Here is a 25,237-nt window from a genome sequence, read left to right as displayed (position 1 = left end):
CACACACACACACACATCAGTGTTCACAGTCTTCATACAATTCTGACTCTGATGTTATCCACACTCAACTTGCTGTGTCCCATAAAGTCTGAACAGTCCCTTTGCGGGTTCATCTCACACTGCTGTAGGCAGGTCACCCTCCTACTCAAGAAGATGCCATGACTTGACCTTATTAGTTGCAAAGGATATCACAGTTGTCAGTGTGCATCAGGGAAGCAGTCTAAAATTCAGCCTCCCACTCGGCTTCCACCCTTCTTACTGGCAACTTACAGGGGGAGAAAAGCCAGTTGTTATTTTAAGTGCACAAAGCCAGTGACAAAGTAAGGAAATGTAACAGTTATTGAATGCCTACTCTGTATAAGGCACTGTTTTGTAGCATTAAAAAAACAAACAGAGCTACCTTCCTAGTTTCATGCTTCCAAGTTGGGGTATCATGGTATTTAGCCAGAGAAGCTTGGGATGCCCAGTGCCTCAGTGTGGTCCTACATCCCACCATGCACTTTGGAGATTCAATGCCCATGAGAGAGAATTAACCGTAGCACCTAAAGAGGCTTGCCTGTCGTCACTCTGGCATTGCAAATGGGTCATGACAGATGCCTCTGACACAAAGCACTTAGTGCAGTGCTTCCTGCTCTGCCTCCAGCCCAGTTTCAGGAAGCCTTTTTTTTTTTTTTTTAAAGGTCTTATTTATTTATTTGAGATAGAGAGAGCATGAGCAGGAAGAGAGAAAAAGGGAGATGGAGAAGTTGACTCCCTGCTGAGCACAGATTCCACCTTAGGACCCAGGACCCTGAGATCGTGATGTGGACTGAAGGCAGACACTTAACCAGCTGAGCCACCCAGGCACTGAGGAAGTCTTAATGCCATGCCTCCAAGAGATAAACACGGTGTCAGCTTGCTTACCCGTCTCCACTGGGACTGTCCTAATCCAAGCCACCATCATTTCTCTCCTGCTCTACAGTGATGGGCTCCCAACTGGTCCTCCCATCTCTACCTGGCAATCTCTTCTCCACACGGCAGCCAATGAGATCTTTTCTTTTGTAATCCAATTTTACTGAGGTAAAACATACATAAAAAGTACCCATTTTAAGAATATAATTTGATGAATCTTGACAAGTGTAGATACACCTATGTCACCAGTACCTCAGTCAAGATAGAACATTTCATCACCTTCAGAAATTCTTTTGTGCCCTTTTGCAGTCAGTTTCCACTCCCCTGGCCCTAGACAATCACAAATCTGCTTTTCTTTACGATAGATTAGATTTATCTTTTCTCACATTTCATGTAAATAAGATCAACTTGAGCTTTAAAAATTCAGATGTTGTCCCTCCTTTACTTGAAGTTTCTAATGACTTTCTAACTCAGGTAGAATAAGATTCTAGTACTTGACCATGGCCTGTGAGGTCCCATAGGGCCCGGCTTCTGTCTGCTCCTCCTTCCTGCTGTCTGGCTTCTCTCTCCCCACTTGCTTACATAAGCTGGGAGAAGACACCACCTCTTTCCATACCTTTAGCTCACTGCACTCCTTTATGTCTTAGGCCCCTGTGTTCACCATTATTTCTCCTAAAATGCCATTTCCGTAGCCTGGCTTTCCCTTGGCTTTCAGCTTCTTGCCCGATTACCTGAATCTCAGAGGCTTTCTTCAGCTCTCCCTAAGCTGGAACTTGGCCCAACTCTTGCTTACCTATGACCCTTCTCATGTTCTGAAATCAGCACGTGTGCTGGTCGGGCTATCTTTTCTGCCTCCCCCTGCCGAACCAGGAGCGGCGAAAGTATAGGAACCATGGCTGTCCTTGCCACTCCAGAGCATCTGCTCACAGATCAACCCCGTGGCGGATGTTCAGCACATGTTGTTGTGATGGGCATGGTTCGTCTGAAGTCGATGCTTCATTGGCAGGTGGTGTTGGAGTTTCACGTCTGGACTTGAGTGGAAGCTTTCCCTTGGCACCAACAGCCACATGGAGGGATCTGTCATAATATCCCTCTCTGAAGCCCAGAGGCTCAGGTTGACCCTACAGTTAGCAATATCAGTAGGCTCATTAAGATCCAGTGAAGATGAATTAATGGGCTCTGGATGTGGGGCACCCAGGAGTCTTTTGGCCTGCCTCTCTCATTAACCCTGTTTGATGTAGTTTGAATCGAGTTTTAGAAGACAGGCTGAGAAAAGGAAATGGCAAAGGGGGGCGGGGCAGGGACCAAAATCACTTATAAAAATCTGCCAAAGGCACAAAATAGGAAAGAAAATCTTTGAGCTACAGGAGACCCGGACCGTTAAAAACCTTCTTTAGGCTTGGGAGCTGGTGGCAGAGAGGAGATAAAAAAGTGCTTTTAGGTTGTGAGTACTTGGAAAGTGACAGTGTCACCGAAAGCACAGCCTAGTGATTAGAAAGGAGATTTTCCAGCAGGGCTGTTACAAATGTGGAACAAGTTCAGAATTACAGCCCCAAACGGAACGTCCCTGGTAAAATGCATTCTATAGAAATAAGACATCCAGAGTAATTTGGGGCTGTATTTTTAGGACTTTCAGACTGATTGCCTGGAGGGCTCAGCTAGGATTTCTTTTCTCTGAAGAATGCATTGTACTGTTAGATGGGGTATTACAGGTCATGGTCCACCTGCCTCCAAAGCCTCAGGACTGGGCTCCCAAGAGGTGAGATGTGAACCGAGCCTGTAACAAATCCTTCGGGTCCCCAGGGAAAGCATAGTGTTCTGTGGAGAGAGGCCATGACTTCTTTATGCATTCAGCTGAGAGTTCTCTGCTGGAGCTAGCCAGCCAGCTTCCTCAGGAAATTCTTGACCACGCATCCCACTCCTGCACACAGGCTGTGACTCTGCATGGTGTATTGGAACGGAGTGGAACTGAATCTCCAGGAGAGTGCCCAAGCCCCAGGAGAAAAAAGTGCACCCAGACTCAGCCACTTGGCCCACAGCCCTCTCTCTTTTTTGCCATTGACTCTTTACTAAAAATCTAAGGATTTCTAGGTCCAACTCAGGATCATAGACAGCGCGAGTGTGTGTGTGCAGGGAGTGGATTTGGAGGATACTATTTAAGACTTCAGCAGCTGCCTTATTATTTATAAAAAGTGTGATTTGGCTTGTCAGTGTAATACCCAGATTAGGAGCCCTAGGGATATGAGTACCATGAAGACAAGACCTAAAGGCTGTTAGTACAGAGGTTGGGGAAAAGAGAAAGTGGAATGAGAAGCTGATTGATTCTCAAATAATCTAACAGTTTTTTGAAGTTGATTTTATTCATGTTGGGGGCGGGGAACATGTCTCCTATCAGTTAGTAATTCTCCATTGGCCATCCACAGTGCTAAGAAGACAGTAGCTAGTTAATGCATCATTTAAATCCAACAGACACGTATTGGACACTAGCAATAGCCAAAGGATTTCACTGGCTAAAATGAAAAATAAAATAATATGGCAAAACAACATTGGGACCTTGGTTCTTTCCACAGTTTGGCAACTGTGGCCATTGCCGCTATGATCATTGGAGTACAGATGGTCCTTCTTTTCACTACCTCTGTATCTTTAGGGTAAATACCCAGTAGTATAATTGCAGGGTCATAGGGAAGCTCTATTTTTAATTTCTTTTTTTATTATTTTTTAATTTTTTTATAAACATATAATGTATTTTTATCCCCAGGGGTACAGGTCTGTGAATTGCAAGGCTTACACATTTCACAGCACTCACCATAGCACATACCCTCCCCAATGTCCATCACCCAGCCACCCTCTCCCGACCCCCCTCCCCCCAGCAACCTTCAGCCTGTTTTGTGAGATTGAGTCTTTTATGGTTTGTCTCCCTCCCAATCCCATCTTCTTTCATTTTTTCTTTTCCTAGCCCCCCAGAACCCCCACATTGCATCTCCGCTTCCTCATATCAGGGAGATCATATGATAGTTGTCTTTCTCCAGTTGACTTATTTCGCTAAGCCTAATACCCTCTAGTTCCATCCACGTCGTCGCAAATGGCAAGATTTCATTTCTTTTGATGGCTGCATAGTATTCCATTGTATATGCCCTTCAAGAGATGAATGGATAAAAAAGATATGGTATACACACACAAACACACACACACACACACACACACACACAATGGAGTATTACGCCTCCATCAGAAAAAATGAATATCCAACTTTTGTATCGATATGGACAGGACTGGAGGAGATTATGCTGAGTGAGATAAGTCGAGCAGAAAGAGTCAGTTATATGGTTTCACTCACTTGGGGAGCATAAGGAATAACATGGAGGACGTTGGGAGATGGAGAGGAGAAGTGAGTTGGGGGAAATTGGAGGGGGAGACAAACCGTGAGAGACTGTGGACTGAGAAACAAACTGAGGGTTTTGGAGGGGAGAGTGGTGGGGGGTGGGGTGAGCCTGGTGGTGGGTATTAAGGAGGACACGTATTGCATGGAGCACTGGGTGTGGTGCATAAACAATGAATTTTGAAACACTGAAAAATAAAATAAAATAATTAAAAAAAAAACAAAAAACATTGGGACCTAGAGATCCACAGTGGGTTTCAGGAGTCTATGAACTCCCTGGAATTGAATACAGAACGCTGTGTGCATTTGCTTTTGAGTATTTTTTCTTGGGATAGACCCCTTAATTTGCCTCAGATCCTCAAACTCTAAATCTGATCCTGAAAAGATGAAAGACGAGGGATCTAGTTGCTGCTAGGCTTGACCAGCTGCTGATAGCCCTGTGACTGTGTGTGAGGAAAGACACAAAGGGCAATTTCCAAACATGTACTATGCTGCTCCCTCCATTCTCTGTAATCAGCCACGAAGTACTGGTGGTCTCAGTGTAAAGTTCCGTATTTTCTTAATGTGGAAAGATAAGGGGAGTAGAGAGATGCCTGTGGGGCTAACTGTACTTTGACTCTACTGAATTAGAGATAACTCTGGAAAGATGCTCAGATATTTATGACATGGTTGGTAAAGGGAGAAAAGATTGTGAGAAGGTTGGAGAGAAGGCAGGAAAAGAGAGGTAAGCAAAGTGTCCCCTGCCTGGGCAAAATGTGCATAACAATTAGAGACCTTGTCCTGTGTCCTGCAGGATTTGGCAGTGGCTTGATAGCCATTATAATAAACCTCTCCATTAATTGTTGATGATTTGACTTTGACAGATGTCCCAAGCTGGTCAGGTACAAAAGTTTAACTTAAAAAAAAGTAAAGATGAATCGCTAAACATTGTTTTTCTTTGAGCATTGATGTAGACTATGTAACTTCCTTGAAAAAATGGAAAGAGGGGGGAAAAAAAGCCACGAATATTCTCCTCATACCAGCTGGGGGCAATCCAGTACTGCAAATGTGAGAGTGGAGAAAAAAGTGCACCAAAAAGAGCACTTCTAACGTTGTTGCTACGGCCTGAACTGGTGTCTTTTCTTCTCAAATTAATTTATCTCGAGCCTCTGAGAGCCCTACCAACAGAGAAAGGACGAGATGGCCAAATGAAATTGCCCTTTTTTCTCTGTAACGGCAGGTGCCCTATGTCAAATAATCCTTGATCAGGTCAGATGGCATCTGAGCTTCGGAATCTTCTGGACTGTTGGGTAATGAAGTATGTGACAAGCATCTGGCTCAGCATGGCAGACTGGGTGCTCCCTTAGCCACGGGTGTTCTGCTCTGTTGGGCGGCACAAGGGACCTTCCAGGAAGCGCATGAGACCCGGCTAATCCCCTAGGAGTTCTGGACTTTTTGGAATGCCATGGAGATGCTCAACATTAATCTGACGATGTGGTTTACATTTGGCCCAACGTACTTCTGGCCTTGTTCTGAGTGAGATGTTCAACAAAGGTCTTTCAGGCGGTCCCTATATAAAGCATTGTTTGATTCTTCGAGCATCTATTGGCTGTCTCTTTTAGATGCTAGGCCAGGTTCCACAGAAGACTCCAAGGGTGGTACTTGACTTTTTCTCTTTATTTGTAGTGTTTCTCTCTTAGAGAGATAAAACTGTACATACCTCGCATAGATAATATGAGATTGCACGTGGTCAAATAAACTGTTATGAATCCGAGAAGGGGAGATCCTGATAGGCTACAGCTGTCAGGAAAACTTTCATGGAGGCGCCGTTTACCGTCTCTGCTTTACTCTGTCTTAACATCAGCGCAGCACAGCCCTGTCCGGGAACGTGCCCAGCAGACAATGCTACCTGTTCTCATAGTCTTCTCAGGCAAGAGGAAACCAAACCTCTGGATCAGAAAGATTATTTTTAGAGGGGCAGTCTTCCTTACTCTTACGAAATGTTGTAAAGTAAGAATGCCTTTTTTTGAAAGCCTTCCATGTCATTTTCAGGCAAAACCCATCATTTACAATGATCATTATCCCTGGAGAGTTTACTCTGTGTTGGCAGGGAGGAAAGTCCCTATTGGGGATCCACTGTTTTACTTTACCAGTATTTTGGCCGCTTTCATCCCTCTGCTTCATTTTTAGTTTTTCATTTACTCTATCCCATATAAATTTAATCATTGTATCTCTGTAGCTCTTTGAATATCTGCTGGCTGAGACTTACAGAGCAGAATGAAAGTAATAACAGAGATACATTGGTAATTCCAAAAACTCAAGTCGATAAGATTAGAAAATAATCTTTTTGAGAGATGAAAAGAAATGTAGGTTCAGATACAAACTTGTAGTTTTTGACAACTCAGTACCAGAACTGTTTTAAATGAAATTCATGTAAGATTTATTATCCTGTATTTGAAAATTGTTGGTATCTTAATCAGAGAATTTGATCGAGATTTTTGCACACAGATTAAAAAGTCCCTCAAATTTTCATTTGAATTGTTATTACTAGTGCATTTTGTCTACAAGCATGACTTTTATATTGACTAATATGGATTCTGATCATACTCTGACGTGGATATTGTGTTGATTTCCTGGTAGACGTTAGGTGAGTTTCAGATGTCATTCTGCACCTTCTGGACAACCGAGACTGATGTGTCCAATGGGTGGTGGCCAAGCGATGCCAGCTGACTTCTTCAGATCCCCCCGCCCCTGGCTTGAGCAAATCTTTTTACCTGATTTTTCTACCCTATTTTTCCTCCTCTGTCTTACCTGGCTAAACTCTTCTACTTCTTTTCTTTGTTATTGGTATCGCTCGGGCCTGAAATGTTCTTTATCTTCCTGAACATCTCACCTGCAATCCACACCTTACCCATCTTTGCTCAGGCACCATTTTCTCCTTGAAGCCTTCCCTTATCCAAAGTTGGACACACAGTCATGTCAGCCTCTAGAACTTGATGTTTCCTCCTTACTGATCTTATGGCTGTTATGCTAGTCTCTTTTGATGGTAGTCAATAGAAAAATCTTAAATTAAGTACCATATAATGGCAGAGACCAAATGTTAGTCAATGTAAGTCTTTCATAAGCTACACCTAGTGCCTTACAGATAGAGCACTAAGATATTTGTTGAATGGCCAAATGGCAATCAAGGCAGTAGATCAAACCTAAAATGAAGATGCTCCCTCCAGTTTGGCACCTGTCTTATACTTAGTGGACACCAGATACCTGTGGAATAGGAGACGAGTACATGAATGAATGGCTAGATGGGTTGGGTGGATGAATGCATGGATGCTTTGAATCTGGACTTTAAATGATGGTTTAGATTACATGTCTTTATGACCCTCATTTCTCCTCTTCTCAGCCCTATTGTTCACTACACCTTCACCTTAAGGTCTCTGAGAATCCCTACACATCAGGGATCATTGCCAGCCGAGACACAGCGCCCAGCATCATAGTGGCTTCAGGTAAGAAGCTTGCCTGGTGGGCTTGCTGTTGCAAATTGTATTTATTTTAGAAGCTAGATATCTGTGCTGGGAACTTAATGAGCAAGCGAAAAAAGTCACTCAAACAACTGACCCTGGAGAAACTGCGCTAAGAAACCCTTGCTCACGTACAGTGTTGACAGTCTCGGTCCGTCTCGGGCAGCATAGATGGCCAGTAGAGACTATTGCTAGCTTTTGCAAGCAGCTCCTTTCACTAATGGTGACATGCTTTCTCTAGGTAATATAGGTTCTGAATTATCAGACAGCGACATCAGCATGTTTGTCTCATCAGACGCAGGGAACACCTGGAGGCAGGTAAGCAGACATCCTGGGTCGAGTTGCTACATTTTAAATGACATATAAACATTGTTCAACTTGGTTAAATTCTGGGAACTCCTTTGGCTCTACATAGATCCTAAAGCTCGTCAATGTGTTTATTTCCTTTTTTGTTTTATGGGAGTCTTAAGTAAGTCTTTGAGTTTAGCAAATATTTATGCAATGTGATTTTTTTTTTGTCATTCAATAAAAATGACCCTTTTTTCAGAGCCTCTATGTAAGAAAGTTTGTAAGTTAAAATGAGACCAAATTGGAGCTGACTGAATTTTTTTTTCCACAGAAGAAAACCAGGATCCCCAAGGGGTTATTATATGGGAACATGGAGCCTGGAGGGTGGATTCTATCCCCACCACTGAGTTGCCACCATAAATCCCTCTTGCCTTGGAGTCAGAGTAGAAAGGAATGCAGTGATACAGAAACAGCCATTACCCAGGTGGTGGTCTGAAATGTTTAAATTTCATGTGCAGAAGACAGAGTAATAACCATCAGGGTGCATAAGTTGGGAAACGTAGAAATGGAATCACTTTAAACCAACGTGTTTAGCTTAAATGCTTCCTCTCTATATTCTAAATGAAAATTAGATACCCATAGCTTATAAAACAAGCATTTAATGAGGTTTAGCAATCATAACAAGATATGTGTCTAATGCATGGTTGTTACACTTCAATAAATATATTTTAATAACCTGCTGATGTTTAATTATCATACAATAACTAGCACCATAAATTGAAATCTAATGCACAGGTAATCACACAGAAATAAGAACACTCTGCTTTAAATTTTAGACAGAGATGTCCATGCCGTGGTCCAATTACCATTTCCTTCGTAGATCCTCTGTATGATTCATGTGGTTTGAGAAGAGTGAGGCAGGAAGGAAATTTGCTTAAGTTGCTTAAACCCCAGGGCTGTTGATCTTGGGGTTTGGGATCTTGATCATGTAGGAACTTGGACTACTAAGCTGCCTCTGGAGAACAGTTCAAGAGCCAGGATCCCATTTTGTTTCTTCCAGCACCCAAACCAAGCAGAGAGCTCTCTACATCTGTAGTCCTGGGATATCTTTTAGATAGAAGAGATAAACAAGAGGGAAAATAATTATGTCTGTAGTGTATCCACAGACAAGGCAATACCAACAACGCAATTATGAGAAAACAACACATGTCTCGTACGGAGAGGACACAGAAATTGTTTGCAGCCCGTCTCCACTTGACTTCAAGTTGATTTCTGCACATTTGGCGAAAAACCTAAAGGACACATGTACCCCAAGTTGATTTCATTTTGATCAGAACTACATTAGGCTTGGTAGCGAATCTATGAATTGAACAGGAACAGCTTTCCTTTGTAATACTTGGACACTTTGAAGTAATTACATTCTAGAAAGGGCACAGTAACTCCGCAGGTCCCAGCCCCGTGAGCTACTCTATGCCTGGCCTTAGGCAGATCCCATCTCTCTAAACCTGTCAAAATGAGAATGTTGGAGTAAGGTATCTCTAAGCTTTCTTCCTTCTAAAGATGTTGCACAATAGGATGGTTACCCAGTAGTCTGACATCGTCATCCGTGGGAATCAACAGAACTTACCGCAAAGAGATGGGAATATAAATATGAACACATAACTCTTAATTCTTCAGATTTCTTTTGCGGCGCACCTAAAAGCATTTAGTATAACTCCAATGGTACATGTGGTCCTCCTTGGGAAGCACTGTTTATAACTGTCTCTCCAAAGATTTTGGGAAACCGTGTTCTCTCATGGAAGGGATTTATCTCTTCAGACGAAGACTCGTTCTCTGAACTCTGGGCATTTGTGGATGTGGCGTGTGTCCATGTGGCTGTGTTTCCCTCTTGCAGATCTTTGAAGAGGAGCACAGTGTTTTATATCTGGACCAGGGTGGAGTCCTGGTGGCTATGAAGCACACGTCACTCCCGATTCGACATCTCTGGTAAAGGCATGAGTCATGACCGGATGGCTCCATCCCGCTAAGCCCAGCTGACGGGTCAGGCTGTCGGAAGGGGACTGTGTTGGCAGTAAAACATCAGCGTCTACTAGAACATAATTTATAGCTTTGCTCTATTAAAATAAGATGATTGCCTGCAGTTTCCTAGAAGAAGGAGGGAAGGGAGGAAGGAGAGATAGAGAGAAAGATTGAGACTGATTCTGCCCCTGAGAGAGGAGTTAGTTGCATGGTGGTTTTCAGATATGTCAGTGCCCTCCCTCCTAGTACCTTCTTTATTGCTTCAGGGCACTCCCGGTTACAGTGGCCTGTCAGGTACAATGGGGAGAAGTTAAGAGTAGCTTAACGTGTATTCATTATGTGTGTCTGCACAGAGATCAGCCATTCAGGGCACATCTCTCCCTGTCTCTTTCCCCTGCTCCTCCTTCCTTGGTTTCCTTTGGTGGGGGTGGTGGGATGGGGTGACAAACCACAGCTCTTCCTGTAGGTCTCACACAGAGGGATGTGCAAGGCCTCCCTTCCAGCATGCTTTCCAGAAGCTTCCTTCATCTGTGTTTTTGAAAGGGGGTCTCTCCACAGGCAAGCTTGTTCAAAACCAAAAGCGTGGTTTTCCCTCTGGTCTTAGTTACTTTGGAGGTCTACAGGAAAGCTGCCGAAATAAGAGAAACAGAGGCTTAGCTTGGGGGGGGAAGACATCCACAGAGAAAGGCAGAGCCTAAGAACCATCCCATGCGACCAGCAGGGCTGCAGACCTCTCTTGCTCTCAGAAGCCAGTGCTTCTGTACCGCCTCCTCCGTGAGTCAGCTAGCATTCATAACAGGAGGAGGGAAGCCGCTCAGGATTTGCTCACTTAGAGGCAGCTGGTTCAAGTCCATCTAAGTAGGTCTCATAAGGCCATTGCTCCTCAGAATCACCAGTAAGGCCTGCTGCTAGATTGTAGTGAGGTTTGGGAGAGGGTCACATTGAGATCTAAGATCTAATATCCAAATTAAAAAAAAAATTCTATCAAAGACTTATTATTATTCCCGTTTCGTACAGCTCTCCCCTTATAGCTGTTATAACACATCTGGGTCCCAGATTGCTTGCCTAACGGTATTTCTACCTTCTGATGTAATTAAGAATACTTATTCATATAAAAGGCTCACTTTGACAGTGAGCCCCGGGTACTTTTAAAACGTATTCTCTCCTGGCTGATAGTATCTTTCCTCTGAAAAGACTTTTTTTTTTTCCTTTTGAGATCTGATGCCTATTATTTTTTTTCTTTCATTAGGTTGAGTTTTGATGAAGGGAGATCTTGGAGCAAGTACAGTTTCACATCTATTCCACTTTTTGTGGATGGGGTTCTGGGTGAGCCTGGGGAGGAGACTCTAATCATGACGTAAGTGGAAAAGTATGATGTCTTCTAATCATAATATAAATCCAGGAATATGTTGTTCTTTGTTTTCTTTTTAAAGATTTGATTCATTCATTTATTTGAGAGAGCGAGAGAGCATGAGCCGGGCGGGGAGGCTGAGGGTGGTGGCGGGAAGAGGCAGAGAATAGGAAGCAGATCTCATGCCATGCACAGAGCCCCATGTGGGGCTCGATCTCACAACCATGAGCTCTCAACCTAAGGCAACATCAAGATTCAGACAGCGAATGGACTGAGCCACCTAGGTGCCCCCTGGAAACCTATTGTTTTTAGCAGAGCCTACTCACTTCACTACTGTTAGATTTGAAATTGCCAGCATGGTCAGTACATCTCACTTCATTGTTTCTCAGCAAAAGGGAAAGAAAAATGTGGGTTCCCATTTTCTTGGCTCTTTACTAATTAGGACACCCATACTGAGGGCTGGCGGCAAGAGGACACAACTTATTTCTTCCTATACTGAATGGGCCTGGGAAATGAGACGTGATTGTTTCAAAAGAAAATAAAACTATAAATTTAAAACTTTAATAATTAACTGAATATACAGAAAATCACAGGCATTTAAGAATGATTTCACTTTAAGACAGAACACAGCTTGATCAAAACCCCACAAAGGATTTTCTTTTTTCCTGGCTCTTTACCTAACCCACTTGTGAGGTTATATTAGAAAAACCATGAGAACAATCTGTTCTTGTGAAATTATATTTGCACTCATTCTTGTCTGGAAAGTGATGATCATTAATTTGTGAAAGACTTGATTAATGACTTGCCTACTTAAGGGTTTCAAAACATGAACTTTGAATTTGTAATATGAAACTGTGAAGGGTTTGGGTTTTTTTTTGTTTTTTTGTTTTTTTTCCCATCCCCTGGAAAATTGGACATGGAAAACAGAAGTTTTAAAGTAGTCAACCCTGGAATCAATGAAAATTTAAAAATCAATGAATAGTTGGTATTATTTTTAATTTTTTCTAATTTTTTGTCCCTTCTTTTAATGATAGAAAAGAGCAACAAAAATTTAGTATGCTTCTTAGCTGTACTTTTGCCCACCAAACACAGAGCCAGATGAGCTGTTTGTTCCGTAATTTGCCTTTATTCAGTTTTCTTTTTTTTTTTTTTCAGTATTTTATTTATTTATTCATGAGAGGCAGGGGGAGAAGCAGGGACCCTGATGCAGAACTTGATCCCAGGACCCTGGTGTCATGACCTGAGCCGAAGGCAGACTATTAACCGACTGAGCCACCCAGGTGCCCCCTTTATCCGGTTTTCATATTTGCAGAACGCAGATGAAAAAGAGCTGACTGGAAAGGCTACTTTGTGGCTTTTCTCCACAGTTGGCTCTGACTGGTGACTAGATACCTGAGTGTGTCTGAGTAAGGAGAGAATGCAGAGTGCGGGACGCAGTTCTCACTATCAGGCCCTCCTGGCCACCCTCCCCAGGGACAGGCAGGACAGTGAAATAGCACAGAAACTGTGGAAACCACGGACCTTAGCAGGAGAACCTAGGTGTGTAATCCCGGACCACATTGAAGGCAGCGCTTGCGATCGTTTCCTTAATTTTTTTTTTTTTTTCCTTGTCAGCCATTCTTGTGGTAAATAGGCAGAAGTGAGTTTTTCGTCAGACTCCACCTGGGTTCTGGGCTCTGACTGGACCCGTTCTTAGTCATTTGACTTTCTTTTTTGCACGTTAGCGAAACGCTCTGAGCCTCAGATTACCCATGGGTGATTCAGAGCCAGTAACCGTCACCCTCCTCATCACTGTGTTTTGGGGATTAAGTGATCTGCTCAGTGTGAAGTGTTGAGTGTTGGGCTAAGCTCGCGGTAAACCCCCAGCACAGGCTAGCGACTGGCATTGCTCTGATTGTGATTATTTTTCTCATTATGAACCCTGTAGCGTGTTTGGACACTTCAGCCACCGCTCCGAATGGCAGCTGGTCAAGGTGGACTACAAGTCCATTTTCGACCGACGGTGTGCCGAGGAAGACTACAGACCCTGGCAGCTGCACAGCCAGGTAGGGGGTTGCCGAGCTGAGGGGCAGTCCTGGGTGGAGGGCATGGGGTGTCTGTCGTGCAGGTGTAGGAATCGGGGTCCTCACGGCCACAGCTTACCTCTCTGGCTTCATCTAAAGCTACATCGACTTGATTTCTTACATGTTTTGTGTTCCACAACAGTGAACAAACTCAACACTTATGGCTTGTTGTGAAGTAATTTCTTTTTTTATTGTACTAGGATATAATGAGATAAAATTCAAGTGTGCTTGGCTTAGACTTACAACTCAAAATGAAATACCAACTCAGCACGCAGATCCAAACAGAATTTATCTGAGCACGTCGTGTGGGTGCAGGGTAGGGGCAGGGGTGAGGAAAGGATCTTCAGTTTTATCGAGCAATGCAAACAGAGACATAAAATAATAAAATTACCCTCGGTGAGCGGTGCCAGTCAAATCCTTCCCTGTCACCCTGCGATTCCTTGGGATTAGGTGGTGCTTCTTGCCTCCTTGCAAGGTACTCAGGGTACAAGGACGCAGAATCATTAATAGGAAGCGTTCCTTCATTCTGGGTCCTCAACTGATCAGCTTGTAGCTGAAAGCATCTCTCCTTTGATTTCCCAATGTGGAAGTCATTCTGCAGGTTCCTCCAAGGAGGGACAGTGGGTCTCCCTGCATAGCCATCACTATAGTCAAGCAGTGACACATCGTATCCCCAAACTTAGACTAAGTACACTGGATCCTTGAACCACATGGGTTTGAACTGCACAGGTCCACCACATGCAAATTTTTTTTCAATAAGTGTAGTCCAGTGCTCTAAATACATTTTCTCCTCCTTATGATTTTCTTTTTTTTTTTTTAAAGAATTTATTTATTTATTTGACAGACAGAGATCACAAGTAGGCAGAGAGGCAGGCAGAGAGAGAGAGAAGAGGAAGCAGGCTCCCTGCGGAGCAGACAGCCCTATGTGGGGCTCGATCCCAGAACCCTGGGATCATGACCTGAGCCGAAGGCAGAGGCTTTAACCCACTGACCCACCCAGGCGCCCCTCCTCCTTATGATTGTTCTTAATAACATTTTCTTTTCTCTGGCTTACTTTATTGTAAGAGTACAGCATGTAATACATGTAACATACAAAATCTGTGGTTCATTGGCTATTTACGTTGTCAGGAAGGCTTCCAGTCTGTGGTAAGCTATTAGTAGTTAAGTTTTGGGGGAGTCGAAATTATATGGATTTTTGGCTGTGTGAGAGGGTTAGAACCTGTAACTCCCGCATTGCTCAAGGGTCAGCTGGAATATATTTACATCTAGATGTGTATATGAGATGGAGCCAATTAAAAGGAATTTGCTCAAGGGACAAAACTCTTTTCTGTCCTTCAGACACATAGCTGTGTTTGACAGCTGGGGCTGCATCCGCCAAAATCATATACTCTTTTTTGGAGACTCAACAATAAAATCATTGCTCATTTACATTGCTGTTATTTTCCCCTTTGGGATCCACAGGCACTGTGGTATTCAAAGCTTTTATTTATTTTGTAGAGAAACACTGAGTTTAGTTCTCTCACTTGTCTGGTAGATAGACATAAAGTCCGTGCTATAAAGTCGTGTGGGCAGAGGCACAATAAATTGAGGCAAAATGGATCTTTATATTTCTTAGCAATACTCTTCTTTCATATGCTCGTAAATGACCAGGTGCATAAATCTTTTATTATAGAAGAATTGAACTTAATTACCATAGATTTGTCGGCAGTACATTTATTCGTTAAAAGCTGAGTCTGAGTTGTCTGTGTGTCCCTTGTAGCATGGAGTCTCATACCTTGCCAAGCAAAGGTTTGCCAAATACATGAGGAGTTAAGGATGTTTTTTGACACACCCTCCAAGCTTCTTAGAATTGTCTTTACAGTTGCACTCTACACTAGGTTTCTAGACATCAAAAGTAAAATGCTGTTAAAAAAAAGTAAAATGCTGTTAGGACAAAGCAGGCTACCTGTGTCCAGATTACACTAAGGCTTGGGAACATCTCCCCGAGTGTCTTGATGTGGAGCAGGGAGGGTCCAAGCTATGTACCCAACTGCCTGGGATCCTTTGTCTCCTTACAGGGGGAAGCATGCATCATGGGAGCAAAAAGGATATACAAGAAACGAAAATCAGAGCGTAAGTGTATGCAAGGGAAGTATGCAGGAGCTATGGAATCTGAACCCTGTGTCTGCACAGAGGCTGATTTTGACTGGTAAGCTTGTGCTCACTCCATGGGGTCATTCCATGTATCAAATCCATGTGCGTCTTAATGAAAGCCAAGATTTGAAATAATAGTAGCATATATATATATATATGTATATATATATATATATATGCTGTCACAAGTCTCATATTCTTATGAAATTACCCCTTGAAGACAACATGGTTTATTAGCTATGGGCATATGTATATGGAAAAACTAGAAGTTTCTTTGGACTGAAAGAAGATTAATAAGATGGCTGATAACTAGCTTCACATAGTTGATAGATCTCAGGACAAAAAAAGAGACCACATCCACCCTGAGTTGCATCAGACAACAGAACTGAAAACAGTAAGTTGACTTCTCAGACAGCAAATATATTTGGGCGCAAGGTAAAGACCTCCTAGAGTTTAGGTTCCTAGTGGTGGAACAATGACCTTATAAGGCAGTAGATTTGCTGTCCCGGGGAGTTTTCAGTCAGTGGTTAGTTAGCTGATGATTGCTTGTGCAAGGTATGGAAGACTTTTCTGACTTCAGCGCAAGGGTTGATTCAGTGGCATTGGCCATCTGTGGTTCTGTGGAGCTGGCGGTACAGAAGACTTCTCCCTTTTCCAGGATTCAGCTAGTATAAACTGGAAAGGACTGAGACATTTGAGCACCATAGCATTCTTTCCGAAGCATTTGGTAAGCGGAAAGCTAGCCTGTGGGGTCAGTGCTGCCCTTGCTCTGTTCTGGTTTGGCCTTCAAGTGAGACTGGAAATGATCGAGGATAAGTAGGTGGTAACTCCCTTCATCATATCCATCTCATTTATTTTTTTCTTCTTCTCTTTATTTTTCTTTAGATTTATATATATAAACATATATATTCAGCGATTGTTGAATATAGATGTCAGTGTTAAGTGATTGAAACTTGGCCCACATAAGAAACCAAAGTCATTTCTTTAATATCAGATATCTGCCCGTATAGCAATCACAGATCACTTATCTGATCATCAAAATATCAGTGACTGGGCTGGGTACACACCACATAGCTGTGTACACACCGTATGGCTCAGAAAAAGTAAGTCTTCTCTCGTGGTAAACCTCTGGAGACATTGTCTGAATAAATGGTCCGGTGCAGGCCTGCCGGAATTGGCCACCAGCCCTCAGTCTGATAACCCAAGTCTGTTGCCCTCTTGTTGGTAAACAAGGCAAGCCAAGAGCCAGTGCCGTAATCTTGGGCTCAGCCAGCGGCCAACGGAAATTCAGTTACATTGGAGTTCACAAGGAAATCTGCAGGGGCCTCTCCAGCTGTAACTTCTGTGTTAGCCAGTACACCGTTATTAACAATGATAGAAGTATCCTATCCCCGCCCTACCTTTCAGGACTGACATCTTGAAATATAGTCACTGAGGAAACGTCCATGGAATTTTAAAAACCATCCCTCTTTCTGACTGCTTCTCCTTTATCCCCTCTATTCAAGGAGGGCTTGTAAAGGAAGTTAACGTTTTATCTTGGTCATTTAACTTCAGCCTTAGCACGTAGTCATCCTTCTGTAAAGAGCAAATTTATGCTGGTAGAAAAGCAAAGAGAAAAAGTGAGATGAGACGTCCCGATTCCCTGAATTTTCCTGAAAATACTGTTCAGGGGGCATCTTTTCTACAAGGTTCCAAAATAAGCTAGTCTTTTATTGTTGTCGTTGTCATGTCTTGTTTTCTTTTTCAGTTCTCAGTTTTAAGTTTTAGTCTAGAGTGAAAGGACCATAGGGTAAGGAAGGCAATTAGGCTTCTCCCTTCCTTTCTCCCTCACTCCCCTACAGTCTTGGCCCAGTTCTTGCATTCATTTGTGATTGGAATCTGCTACTCGTGCCACTAACTGAAATGTATTCTGAGAAGTGGGTAATGAATCATAAATGAGGCCATTGTAAGTTTTTCTGGTTAAATGGGATTTTTGTTTACGGCATGATTTCTAAAAATATTTTGGAAGACCCACCATGACCTTGTTGAGTCTCTACCCATAGCTAGAGCTTCCGTGATTCCACTTGACTGCAGCATAATAAAAGGTGGTTGTCACTAAATGTTCCCTCTCAGCTTGGCTCTCCCCTGGACAGTCCCCCAGATGACCTTGCCTTCCATTCTTCGGCATTTGTAAAATAATTCCCAGAAACGAACACCGGGTGTCCTGTAGGCAGCATTTCTGAAGTCTTCCTATCCATGCTGTGTTGAACCAGCACCAAATCCAGCTGATATGTGCAGAATTCTAAGTGCCAGCTGCCTGGTGACAGGCCCCTTGGCTGCTTAGCCTGTTTCTCCCTTCCCGCCCCTCGTGTGCCAGCATCTCACCTCCATTACGCAGATGGGCCAATTCGTACTGATGCGAATGGTTACTGATTTGTCTGTACCTGTGGAGGTGCAATTTGTCGTCGTCCTCTGTGCCCAAGTTCATCCTCCAGAAGCCAAGACTATCAGGCCATGTGGAGGCCCCTGGAGGCAAGAAAGAGAGGAGAGGGAGAGAAAAGTCTTTGACTCTTTCCAAACTACGGAGAGGATTTAAAGCCGTTAGTCCCAACTAACTGGGATGATGCTAACTGACTGGGAAAAAAAAAAAACTTTTCCTCAGGGGAGTGCTCATGACACCCCTGAAGGACATTTCCTTTTCTGCGGTGACTCTGAAGCATCTGGAGTGTGCCCAGAGAGACCTGGCTCAGCTCTGCTTGGTAGACCCAGATGTCTTGGAAGAGCACCCCAAAGACATCACCAGTAATGACAATTGTGCCATGTGTGGCTGTGTTTGCGTCAGTGATGTACACTGAGGCTTAAGCCTCCACCATTGCCTGCTTTCTTTCCTTTTTTTTTTTTTTAAAGATTTTATTTATTTATTTGACAGAGAGAGAGAGAGATCACAAGCAGGCAGAGAGAAGGGGGGAAGCAGGGTCCCTGCTGAGCAGAGAGCCCGATCTGGGGCTCAGTCCCAGGACACTGAGATCATGACCCGAGCCAAAGGCACAGGCTTAAGCCTCTGAGCCACCCAGGAGCCCCCATTGCCTGTTTTCTAACTGCAGCTTTCTTGGGGCCCAACCACCATCAGTATTGTGTATTCTCCTCACGAGAACATCATCTGCTCTCTCAGCTTAAAGACAGTTACTTGGAATTATTGGTCACGAGCCTCTGTCTCTACACAGGGTTCTCTGTTGCTTTCAAGTCAGCTTTTCTGGAAATGTAGGGTATTGTCATGGGTAATTAACGGATATTCCACAGGGAGAAAAAACTGTTCAATTTTTGGAAAGGTATTGATTCAGTGAATCTTGTTTGACTAATTGACTAGAGAAGTTGGCTGTGTGCTACCATGAAACTGTTCTAGTGATTTTGCCACCTACTGACGGTCTCTCTTGGCTCTTTCCCCCACAGTGACTATGGGTATGAGCGACACAGCAATGGTCAGTGTCTGCCAGCATTTTGGTTCAACCCGTCTTCTCTGTCAAAGGACTGCAGCTTAGGACAGAGTTATCTCAACAGTACTGGGTGAGTGACTGCGATGGCGACCTGGAGAGGTCTGATTTCAGCTGGTGTTAAACTTACAGAATTATGTCTGATCGAAGACCTGGGCTTTTTCACTACAGCACAATGTGTGAGTTCATGTTAGTAATGCAGCACAGATATGTATTAATAGTGCAATTTTCATCTGAAAAGAAGACCTCAGTTGTAAATAAAGAAACAAAACAGGTTCCTTGGAGGATGATGATGATGATAATCTATAAATTTCTTCACTTTTTGATACTTGATTTCAGAACTATTTCTGTGAAGCTACCTTTCCCCCTCACTGCATCTCTGTGAAGAAGGCCGAGTAAATATTTCATAGTTGCATTTCCTATTTTATAGATGCGGAAGCTAGAGCGAACAGAGAAGCTCATTGACTTTTCAAGAGTATACTGCTATTAGTTGAGACATGTTTCATTTTCTTCCTATGTCCAGTCTTGACATGTTTAAGGCATACATTCTGGTCTTTATAAATAGGAAATCAGATTCTAAAAGTTTGTTTAATGTTTTGCATTGTAGGACTTATCCAATATTATTTAAGAAATACCATAGGGCGCCTAGGTGGCTCAGTGGGTTAATCCTCTGCCTTCGGCTCAGGTCATGATCTCAGGGTCCTGGGATCAAGTCCCGAATCTGGCTCTCTACTCAGCAGGGAGCCTGCTTCCCTTCCTCTCTCTCTCTCTCTGCCTACCTCTCTGCCTACTTGTGGTCTCTCTCTGTCAAATAAATAAATAAATTCTTAAAAAAAAAAAAGAAATACCATAAAAGAGAAAGCATTCTGTGACTTTTCCACAAGTGGAGTTGATGTTTATTGACTTTAAAAATATTATGTGGACTTACTTGGATTCTAATTCAGGCAGAATGTAAAAAGACATCTTGGAGCCCTTTGGAGAAATGGAAGATGGTCTGGTAATTAGGTGATGTATTCATCAGGGATCCCCAGAGAAAGAGATCCAATAGGAGACCATATAGACATATAGAGATAATAGATAGAGAGATACGTATATTCACTATAAGGAATTGGATCACAGATTATGGAAGTGGCAAGTCCAAGTCCCAAGATCTGCAAAGTGACTTGGGAAACTGGACGCCAAGGGGAGCTGAAGGTTTGTTTCTGGTCCAAGTCAGAACCAGGAAAGCTGATGGTGTAGTTCTGTCTAAAGGCCAGAGGCTCAAATCTAGCAGGAGCCAGTGTTGCAGCAGGAGTGTGAAGGCAGAGAAAAGGTGAATTTCTAGTTGGAAGACAATCAGGCCAAAGAATTCCCTCTTGCTCACAAAAGGGTAAGCCTTTTGCTCCTCTTGAGGCCTTCCAACATAGTGGACATTGGGAGAGCAATCGGCTTTATGCTGTCTACTAGTTTGCATGCTAAGGGCATCAAAAACAAGCCTCACAGAACCACTCTGAATCATGTTTGACCAAATACCTGAGCACCCGTGGCAGAGTCACACTGACACATAAACCTATCACAGGTGATAGATGACGTTATATCTAAGCCTAAATATTTATATTATATTTATTGTATTAACTAAATATAGTTATATATTTGTGTGTGATAATGGTATTTTGGTCTGGCTAAAAAGAAACCTTATTTATTTATTTATTTATTTATCACAGAGAGAGAGAGAGAGAGCACGTGTGTACACAAGCAGGCAGAGCAACAGGCAGAACCGGCAGAGGGAGAAGCAGGCTCCCTGCTGAGCAGAAGATGGACTCTGGGCTCCATCCTAGAACCCTGGGATCATGACATGATCCAAAGGCAGACGCTTAACTGACTGAGCCACCCAGCTACCCCGAAACCTTTTAAAGATACATGATGTGTGACATTTGTTTTAAAATGTTAAAAAACAGCTATTGAAAATCTTTGAAAGTGAATTAGTGGGGAGCAGGGGTATTCATTATACTCTTCGCTCTCACGTGTGCACATTTGAAAATCCTGATCTTAAACCATGAAAAAGAAAGGAACTAAGGACGGAAAGTGGGGCGGTGGGGGACGCCTCACCAGGAGGCCTGTCCTGCTTGAAAATTTCTCTTCTCGTTTCTCATGACAGCTGCAGGAAAAACAGAGAGGAAACAACACAGACTTGTACCATCAAGTGTTCTTATCTCTGAGGTTAGGGATTCCCAGAACTTTAGAATATAGGGATAAGTTGTGATTTATTTGCACCATAACATAAAACCTGAGAAAACTACGAATGGCATTTTTACAGCGGTGGGTCGGTGAGGCCTTCAGAATGCAGCCCATGGGAAAACCAGGAAAGGAGCTGCTGAAACGAGTACCCTTAACGGTGAGGGAGTGCCAGAGGGCCGAGTGATATTACTTGCACACACCAGCATGTTTAGACATTGTGGGGGGCACTGGGAACCCCTAACACCAGTTTCTGAATTGATTTTTTTTTTTCCACTAACTCAGTCAAGGAAGTTATATCATTTTCTCTTTGGTATTGATAAAGGGAGGTCCCAGTACAGAGGGGTCTAAATTATTCCACATGCTACTAAAGTCACTGGAGCAAGGCAGAGTATAGGCAGTGACCCTCTCTCTTCAGTATATTGAGAATACACACACACACACACTCGCACACGCACACACACACACACACATTTTAGGCTACGCTTAAATAAGGTTCCCCATTCCTTTGATAAACTTAGTATGTGAAATTCGAGTAAACTCTGGCTCCTATAAAATAAAACATCAGAAATGATTAAATCATAATAAATAACCTATCCAGTGGGATTTTTTTCATCTATGCCCTATTAAAATTTCAATTAAAAATGTAATTCAGCAATAAGTGTCCAGGTAGATAAATGTTTGTCAAGGCAACTTATTTTTTTTAAAAGATTTTGTTTATTTATTTGAGAGAGAGCGTGAGAGGGGAGAAGGTCAGAGGGAGAAGCAGATTCCCCGTGGAGCTGGGAGCCCAATGCGGGACTCGATCCCAGCACTCGGGGATCATAACCTGAGCCAAAGGCAGTTGCTTAACCGACTGAGCCACCCAGGCGTCTTGCAGTGATGTTTATTAATCACAGAATCACAGGCATTATTCCCTAGGGCTCCCCTCCACTCCTGGAGTGTTGTTCATATAAGTGTTAGGTGACAGTGTCTGACCCCAAAGTTAAGTTACCTACTGGTTTCATCTATTCTATTCAGACTCTTTCTAGAAAAGCATCTGCGTCAGTGAGGAGCTTGTGTAAAGAGATTTGATAAATTCCAGCCATCAGCAGGAAGGATAATTGCCTTGATCTCAAAACCAAGGTGCTCCTGGGTGGAGAGTGATCACTCGCATGGGGCTCTGTGGGCTAAAGCGCAGGAGAAGCGTGTGAATCATCACCTCACTGGTGGGCATATCGCCTCCCTGTACATTCTGCAGTAAGAACAAGAAGACCTTTAGCTGGTACCGGTCCCTGAAAGTATCTTCAAAGAAGGCCTCATCCCATCAAATTCCTATTTACTGGGTCTGTAGCTAACTCAAAAGTTGGCAAGAAGTAAAGTATAGATGAAATTGGGAAAAAAAAAAAAATGCAGTGTTCCTCCAGCCCGCCCCCACCCCGGAAGCCCCCTTGGCTGTGTGTGGACTCAGCGGCATTTCATAATCACAGACTTCATATTAAATATTGTAACCGCTTTAGAGCTGCCATCGAACATTGAGCTTTTCACTTAAAAATATGTAATTGCAAAAGAAATATATACAGATGTTTTCTGTTTAAAAAACAATTTAGATCATTACCCTCTCTCCTGCCCCCTTTTCCTGCACAACTGTGATCTTTCGGTATGCCTGCTTCCAGACACTTTGCATTTGTCAGCAAAAAATTATGCCAAGAAGACATATACAAAATTAATTTGGGAGGTTGTTCTTACATGTCATTTCCTACGATATGTTATTTTTCTATTTTGCTTTTCATTCAGAAATATATCTTAAACAGCTTTCTAAGACAGAGGACAGATGGCTATCTGACATCTAATTTCTTTTCATTTGAGAGCATTAAAGCACCTAGTGTTGCTTTGTCATCCCCTGTCATGGACATTTGGGTTATTTTCTATTTTCTGCCACCATAAACAATGTTGCAGTTAAACATCCTAGGACCATAATAATTGTTATAAAAACACACAAGATAATTGGATCCTCTTTTGGCAATTAGAAGTGTTTTTGCTGATTTATAAAGCAAATCCCACCCAACCAACCACTTACTTCTTAGACCTGAGGATCGAGGCATACCAAATATTTCCCCAAAACGATTAAAACACTGGCTTCTGGCTCACAGACTGCCAGGAGTCCCGCACTTTACAGATTCATTTGTATTAACTGCCATCCTCCTTTATAATACAAGTGTCAACAGATTCTCTAAGGGAAGGCTGAGTGGGATTTCCCAAAGTAACAAAGTAAGGAAGGTCACTTCAGGCGAAAGGAATAGGAGATGATCAGGCTGAAAGGGTCGCCCGATGCCAGTGCCTGAAAGTCGATAGACTAAGGAACTACCATGCACCCTCAGTCTCTCCCCTGTCAGCTTTAGCCACCCGTGGACATCCCGTGCTTTGTTAGTACGGATCCTGTATTGGCATCGGGCTGGAATGAAGTACAGAGGAACCTCAAGGCCAAGGTCAGCCTGTGAATGAGAGCATCGTCAGTTGTACTCCCTGGCTTCACCACACCCCTTCCAGCAGAGCCCACGGTGCAGACATGCATCAGAACTTGAACTTTTGAAAGGGACTAGGGAATGACCGCCCTTGTCAGTGAAGTTGAACAAGCAGATCTCCCAGCAGCACCCTCTGAGTGTTTAGTTCAAAGCCTGCAGGTAAACCTTCCTTTCCTTTTATTTTTTTGTAATGCTTCATTTTATAAATGGTTATGGTTGCCTTCAGAGTCACCTTTTTACCCTGTATATTATAGCAGCGTTCACGGGTTTGCTTACTTCACCAGAATGGAAAAAGTCTAGCATCGGTTGTTATTATGCCTAATAGAAATACTCTTTCTGGGAGACGCCAAAATTTTTATCAGCTTTGCTGTATAGACGTGAACAGTTGTGCAACTTTTGTTTTAGTTCTTGGCTAGGTCTTAGAACAGAGAGTTGATATAAGAGCTGAAATGAGCGCAAAATTCCTCTAAGAGGCCAGCGCTTCCTGTCCTTAGTCCTTGGTCTAGTGATGTCTGACTTCTGAGGTTCACACCAGCGAACCACACGTGAGCAAACTTCTGCTGTGTTCTCCATAGTAACCTCCCTGCCTCTTTTCAGCCTTTGCCCTCACGCCTTCCCCACGCCGGTCCATGGAAAGCCAGGAGGCTGATACCGATGCCACAGCCTGTTATATGGGCAAGAAATGAAATATAATGTGGATGTTTTATCTGGTGAAAAAGAGATGTATTTTAGAATGAAACAAGTAAGGGTTTTAAATGACTTATGCCATTTACCGTTATCTTAGCAAGTGCTTCCTTTCTTTGAGCCATTGCTTCTTAACCTATAAAATGTTACTATCTGCTCTTGGGGTTTGACTTAAATGCAACACTGTATATAAAGTAGGTAGCCCGGTACCTAGCGGAGAGTAGTCTCTTTGCAAAATGCAGATACCATCACCAATAGTCATCATCTAAGGGGTTCTCTGAAGTGAAGTAAAAAAGAAGGGAGACACTGTTTTGTTGTGTATCTATAGTCCTGACATTTATTTGACCCTTAGTAGTCACGGCAGCACTGAGATCTAGGACATACTTCATCTAAGGCCCTGGTTTTATTCATCTGTAAAACAAATAAGCACCTGCGTACGCTCATAAGACACATGATTAAAAACTACTAGGCATCAAAACATGTGTGTGTCCCTCTCCACCACTCAAGGCAGATAACACATTTACCTGATTGGTGAGCAGGTTCCTTTTGTCCAAATAGAATGAAATCAGTATTCATTCATGTATTTTCTTGCACTTTAGTGCTGAAATTACCCTAAATGTGTTTCTCTTTGTTTCTCCATCTGTGTCTATAAATATCTCCGTTTGCACACACACAAAGCACAATCTCTAGTTGTACTTATATATGGTTAAATCTTGTTTATACGGTTTTGGATCCAGGGAACAT

General features: G+C 43.0%; 1 protein-coding gene across 4 annotated transcripts in view; it reads left to right on the top strand.

The window, feature by feature from the left end:
* Positions 1-25,237, top strand: part of LOC111144791 (sortilin related VPS10 domain containing receptor 1) — a 494,131-nt gene that overhangs the window by 396,932 nt on the left and 71,962 nt on the right. For all 4 annotated transcript variants that reach the window (XM_022499251.1, XM_022499255.1, XM_022499253.1 and 1 more), the window contains exons 11-17: positions 7,650-7,752; positions 8,009-8,085; positions 9,950-10,041; positions 11,324-11,431; positions 13,353-13,470; positions 15,546-15,676; positions 19,051-19,164. In XM_022499251.1, the coding sequence (XP_022354959.1) occupies positions 7,650-7,752; positions 8,009-8,085; positions 9,950-10,041; positions 11,324-11,431; positions 13,353-13,470; positions 15,546-15,676; positions 19,051-19,164 (743 nt within the window). The remainder of the gene's footprint in view (positions 1-7,649; positions 7,753-8,008; positions 8,086-9,949; positions 10,042-11,323; positions 11,432-13,352; positions 13,471-15,545; positions 15,677-19,050; positions 19,165-25,237) is intronic.

This window comes from Enhydra lutris, unplaced genomic scaffold, assembly GCF_002288905.1.
Source record: "Enhydra lutris kenyoni isolate GAN:26980312 unplaced genomic scaffold, ASM228890v2 scaffoldscaffold12, whole genome shotgun sequence".
NCBI lineage: Eukaryota > Metazoa > Chordata > Mammalia > Carnivora > Mustelidae > Enhydra > Enhydra lutris.
This window is presented reverse-complemented; position numbering and strand designations above follow the sequence as displayed.